The sequence below is a fragment of the Chroicocephalus ridibundus genome, chromosome 1, assembly GCF_963924245.1.
Source record: "Chroicocephalus ridibundus chromosome 1, bChrRid1.1, whole genome shotgun sequence".
Taxonomy (NCBI): Eukaryota; Metazoa; Chordata; class Aves; order Charadriiformes; family Laridae; genus Chroicocephalus; species Chroicocephalus ridibundus.
Window position 1 is genome coordinate 14,721,409 of NC_086284.1, and position 6,000 is coordinate 14,727,408.

At 46.1% G+C, this 6,000-nt stretch overlaps 1 protein-coding gene across 6 annotated transcripts in view; it reads left to right on the forward strand.

The window, feature by feature from the left end:
* AMOTL1 (angiomotin like 1) overlaps positions 1-5,745 on the forward strand; it is a 90,008-nt gene extending 84,263 nt beyond the window's left edge. For all 6 annotated transcript variants that reach the window (XM_063329465.1, XM_063329476.1, XM_063329504.1 and 3 more), the window contains 3 exons: positions 123-349; positions 1,076-1,345; positions 2,686-5,745. In XM_063329465.1, coding sequence (XP_063185535.1) covers positions 123-349; positions 1,076-1,345; positions 2,686-2,789 — 601 coding nt within the window. In that variant the 3' untranslated portion in view covers positions 2,790-5,745. The remainder of the gene's footprint in view (positions 1-122; positions 350-1,075; positions 1,346-2,685) is intronic.
* Positions 5,746-6,000: the final 255 nt, after the last annotated feature.

Consider the following 6,000-nt stretch of genomic DNA (forward strand, 5'->3'; position numbering starts at 1 on the left):
CATGTACCCAGGGACCCATCATGCTGTCTCAGGGCGGGGAGAGCTGCCTGTATAAACTCTTCTTCCATTCCTGTATAAACTCTTCTTCCATTCCTGTAAGCAGAGCATTCATGTTTTGGCAGAATAAAGAATCTCCATGCCAAAATAATTGAGAAGGATGCCATGATCAAGGTGCTTCAGCAACGGTCACGGAAGGACCCTGGGAAAGCCGACAGCGCCAGCCTGCGACCAGCTCGGTCCGTCCCCTCCATTGCTGCTGCTACGGGCACTCATTCACGCCAGACCTCACTCACCAGCAACCAGATAGCTGAGGAGAAGAAAGAAGAGAAGATCTGGAAGGGAAGCATAGGTGGGCTCAGTTTTTGGTTAAGCTTTGGCTCATCCATCACTTCGTCCTAATCCTTCTGCTTGAGCTTCGCAAAAGTGCCCTGGACATGGTGCACGTTGCCTCGATGGCTTGTTTCCAGAGCACTTTCCATGAGAATAACATTAGTCCTTGTGCTGAAGTCAAAAATTAGTCATTTTTTTAACCTTGCATTGTATCTTACTTATATTTTTAATCATCTTAATTGTTCTGTACTGATTGTAGAATGCCATAGTTGGGGGAAATCCTCCCAGACACATGCAGATGATGTTTGCAATTTTGTGGGAATAAATAACAAATTTGGGTTAGAAAAAAATCCTGGTTAAAGTTAAACAAGGGGGTGAACATCCCTTTGGATAGGAGTGGATGATGCGATGTGGCAGCTAAATGGGAAAATGAGTGCAGGACTGTGGTGTGGGGCTGCACAGGACAAGGGCTGCAGAGGTGTGCGAGTCCACACCAGGGGTAGGTACCACAGGGATGGGGGTGCAGAAGGGGATGCAGGAAAGGGCAGCTGCTCCCAAAAGGCTGTTTTGGTTGGAAAGTACCATGCGGACGTCAGAAGAGCAACAGGCAGTGTCAAGGGGAAAAACTAAGCTAAGCTAAAGGGCTGGAGACATATCCAGACCAGCACCTTGTAGCTCTGGGGTGACATGAGGGGGACAGCACTTAGTTTCGAGCTGGGATGTGACTGACCTTCATGTGTTTCAGGGCTGCTTTTGGGGAAGGAGCACCACGACCACCCATCGAGCCCCTCACTGCCTCCTCCGCTGCCCTCCTTGTCCTGCATGCCTGTCCTGCCACCAGCAGCCTCCCACGTGAAGACAGGCAGCAAAGACAGCAGCACCCAGACGGACAAAAGCGCTGAGCTCTTCTGGCCTGCTACTGCCTCCTTCCCTGGCCGTGGACGGCTGGGTACCACCCCGTCACACAGCCCGGCCCCACGGCCCCCGGGGACACGAGTGGCCAGTGAGAAACTGGGTGAGCTCTGCTGGATCCCCGCATGAGTGTGAAACGCTGGCATCCCTAGGGATGTCAGCAGTTCCCCAGAGACACCCCAGTATTGGTGGAGCCGGGTGACGGCTTCACAATTTGTAAGGTGATGGGGAGGTTTCTTCAGGGAAAGTGAAGTCATAGGGAGAGAACTTTCCAGCACTGCCTGGTCTGGCTTTGCAGAGCTTGATCCTCCGCAGCTTCTGTAAAGCTCCACTTGCCTGCGGTGGGCAGAGTTTCCAACAAAAGCAATTATTCATGCTACCAAAGATAAAATTACAGAGTTGCACACCTTGAAAACACTTAACACCTGCTCACATACTCAGACCCTTCCATTTTTTTCAACTTAAACCATGGTTAGCAAAGGCACCATTTTCTCCCTTATTTTTAAAGGAAATCTGGGGGGAAATAGTAAGGAGAAAGTGGAGATTTGGGGTGTGTGTATGTGTGTGTGTAAAGAAATACAATTTTAATTATTTTCGAAAGGTGGGAACTGCTGGTCGCAACACTAGCAAGGGAGACATTTATTTTACATATATTATTTTGAAAAATCCAGTTTCCTACACATTAATTTTGTCTCAAAAGCAAGCCTTCTCTCTAAAAACATGCCATGTATCATTAGTAGGGCTCAGTATCACTGATTCTTCTTGAAGATCTGGATTACTGTGTTTTGGGCAAGCCAGGTTGGAATTTGTTTCCAGGTACTCTTAAAATTTAGCTTTTTAAGCTTTTCCTGCTTGTAAGAAATCAGAGTCCTTCTTCTCCCTGAATTTGACTGTTGAGAACTATGGTGATGAAGATAAACATCTAACAACATCTATCATACATTGTGGTAATTGGCCATGTACATTCTCTTAGCCCATCCCACTGGCAAAGTAATACATTTTAGATTAAACCACTTACCTGATTATTTTTGTGCTGCCTCCATGATGTTTTAAACTAAATTTTGTACCTGATGCAGAATAGGAGTATGCCTGCAGGGAGCTACCGTGGATCTGGATCAGATGACAAGTAATAACTTGGTAAAGTGATGTAGACCTTTCACAAATGCCTGTTTCTCTCTAGGGCCACGGCAAGAGAGTTACTTTGGTCCGTGACTCTTAAATACCATCTTTGTGCCTGCCCTTAGGGTCTGTGCATACCAACATACCTGTCAAAGTGCAGGGAATTCAGCATTACACGTTCTCGGCCTCCTGATCAAATCTGGCTTTCAGTATGTAGGACATACAGTTAAGATGTGCTCCCCAAAAAAATTGTTTTATATTTGCATGGAACAATTTGCTGTTGAATTTGAGCTGAAGACCAACTTTCCCTTCTCCTCATTGCAGAGAACTCAAGCCATGGGAAGCTGCCTGACAGCAAAGGCAGAGTGAGCAGCTTGTTCCACAAGCCCGAGTTTCCAGATACGGACATGATGGAAGTCCTCATCTGAGCAGAGGACAGCATCTCTGGGGTTTCGTGTACAGCCGGGTCCAAGACGGTCCTCGGTGTGCCAACCTTAAAAACTAACCCTGAGAGTTTGAAGAAAGATAGAGAAAGTTTGTGCCCAAACCGAAGCTTGAGTCTGATATGTTGCGACTTTGGACCAGGCAAGAAGCCAGGAGCGCTGAAGAGGAGCGATGAAACGAACGTCTGTGATTTTCTGAGCAGAAAAGGGTGTTGAAAACAGAAGGTGGAGTGAGAAGGGGATCGTTGAGGGGAAAGGAAACTGCATTTTCTGGTCTAAAGAGAAGGTTGCAAAGTTACAGACTGGGAGCACGGTGCTGCTTTGTTTTCCTGCCTTTCTGCAGCTGGGACACGGAGCAAAATCCCAGCTCTTTTGAGGCCAGAGGGAGTTTCTGAGTAACCCAGGAAAAACTTGCATCTTCCTCAGTATCAATTCATTTCTCAAAAGTATTCACTGCTGAATTTCGGTGAACAATTGGTCCATAGATGTACATGGCAGGTTCTTGTAAGTATTTGTTTGAAGTGGTGTGGTGTGGTTTTCCTGGGCAGGCAGGTCAGGTGCCTCTTTCCTGGCTGGACAAGTGTTGCTCTTGGAGCTGGATTTACAATGCAAATATTCGTGTCTCGCAACCTCAGACCTTGCCGAGACTTGTTTTTTTGGTAGGAGCAGTTGTTGGCTGTAATTCCCATGGAGGATGAAAGTAGAGGGCCGGGGCGGGGGGGGAGTAGGACCCTGCTGAAGCAATCCCTTTTGTAAGGATGGGAAGGTTTCAGGAGGGAAGGTTGAGGGAGGATTCCGGCAGCTCCCCGAAGGGCTGTGCAGTGCAGAAGTTCACTGAGAGGGGGGTTGCGTGGGGGCTTTTCCAGTGGAGTTAAGCTGGGTCTGCATATGAGATCAGAAGATGCCTCTAACTGCCTACTGGTTCGTAGTAGTAGAAGAATCAGTGTGTTTGTGATAAGAACAGGATTTCTCCTTATTTTCAATACCTACAGCCAAATCCCACCTTCCTTGAGCGTACAAACCTGCCGTTCAAGCAGGTGAGACTGAGCATTAAGGGGTGTAGGATCAGGGCGGGAAGGGTTTAACTGCAAAGCAAAGCGTGAGCATCATCTGTTTTCTGTGCTGAGCTGCAGTTTCTTTGCACCTGGTTTTACCCAGAGTGGAACATTTCTCATTTTCAGCTTAGTCCCTGATTTCTGTAAGAGGTGGTGGCTGTCTGTAAGAAAGCCAACTCACCAGCTGCGTTAATCATGGCGTACTATTTGCTTCGTGCATTGCACATGATGTTTGGGAAATTTTCTTCTTTGAGGTATTTTTGTATTGGCTTTGCGGTTTCTGAACCTTGTGGTGTGCTGTAATGATATTAGGAAGAACTTGGCTGTGGGGAAAAAGGGTGATGGGATTTTATGTGAAGCTGCCTAGAGTGGAAAAGTGATGGGTGCTGGAAGTAATCGTGTGCCCACAGCTGATTCAAGGTCACCCCTTCCTGTAGGTATCAAATTGGGAGTCCTTGATTGTGAAAACATCAGGCACTTTAAACTCTGCTTTCACTGAAAACTGAAGTCTTTGCAATCTCAAAGCCTTCAGGGGCCAGAGCCCTGTGCTCAATACTGCCTGGCTTATACCTTTTTTAAAAAAAAAACAAAATTGCTATGTTAAATCTATGCACTTATTTTTGCGTGTACATAGAATTAGACATATGTCGATGTCACCCTCTTTCTGATTTTTGCACTTGTTAAACAAAGTAGCGGTGAGTACGTCGTGCGGGCAAGCGATCTGTGTGTTTTGAGTATTAGCAGCTTTGCATTGTGAAACCAAATGTGCAAAACCCTTGGAAGATGTTATGCAGCTTTAATATATGCCTTGTCAAATAATTTTATTTTTTTCTCTAAAGTTAATTTAAAGGTTGTAAGTGTTTGCATAAGAGCTGGCCCCGTGCGTGGCAGCGGCGCTGACCCACCTCCGTGGCCTTTCCTCAAGTGTTTGTGGTTGGAGCGGGGCAGGAGGAAGACAAAGCAAGGGAATACAAGTAAAACCATGGTGAATATTTCGTTTCATCATTTTTCTCCAAGAAATAAGGATACCCAGGTGCTTGGAAGTCCCTAAGCATTTTATTACCAGCTGTATTTTTTTTTTTTTAAATGAAACTATTTAATAATTTGTGTATAGGCAGACAGCTAGGCGTCCAGCAGAAACAGTGTTGAATCTGCGTGCGTGATGTGGCTTTCAGTTATGTTTGGTCGTGGTTCAGCTCAGCTTCTCCAAGTCAGCTAGAGCACAGCACTCCTCCCCCTCCTCCTCCTCCTCGTGGAGACCACAGTCCCTCCAGGTTCTGGTATCCCAAGGTGCATTTACAATCGATGCTGCCCCAGATTCATGGTCACATGTAGGAAACCGTTGTTAGAGACTACAGTGTAGGCAACTCTTGTTTGCTTTTGAAGTCTCAGCTCAAAGAAACTCAAAGATTCATTCTTCTCAATTATGTTGAACTCAAGAGATGTTAGTTTTCCTGGAGGGAAGGTCTGGGGGACCAGCGGGTCTCCCCCCAGCCCGAGCACTAGCAGGACTTGCATGGAGCACTACTGCCATAAATCAGCCCCTCTCAGCAGAGCGGCGCAACTCCATTTGTACTGGTTTTCCCAGCTCTTTGAACTGTTTTTGTGTTTTGGGAAACTGTGCTGTAGCCATTCCAGGTGACGTTGGTAAGTAGTTGTAAAATACTGTCATTTTTTATTGCCGTTGGTTGTATAGAGAAGTTGGTGTACAGCGTTGTACAGCCAGAGCGTTATTTGTACATAGGGGGGAAAATGAAGAGCGTTATGTGTCACCCACAGCAAATATTGATATTGTTGGTCAGCCAAAGATTTCTTATTCTTTGCTGTTTAAACTCGTGCCTTAATATTGTATATAATAAATGTATAAACATGTTTCTTTTCTCACTTTTCCAGTGTGAATATATTCGGTCCCCGAGAAGAAGGGACTTTTAAACCATTCTCTAAGCTTTGCACACAACATGCTAGGACTAAGTGATACTCGGGGACTTGAAGGCTGCGTCTCCTCTGTTTTTCATAGCTGTTAATGAAAAGCCCCACAGCAGGTGCCATTGGTAGGTGGATGTGGGCACGAAATCAGTGGGTCTGCAAAGCAGAGGATCAAACCAAGAGCTTTGCCAAGCAAGAAGAGTAGGATCGTAGCG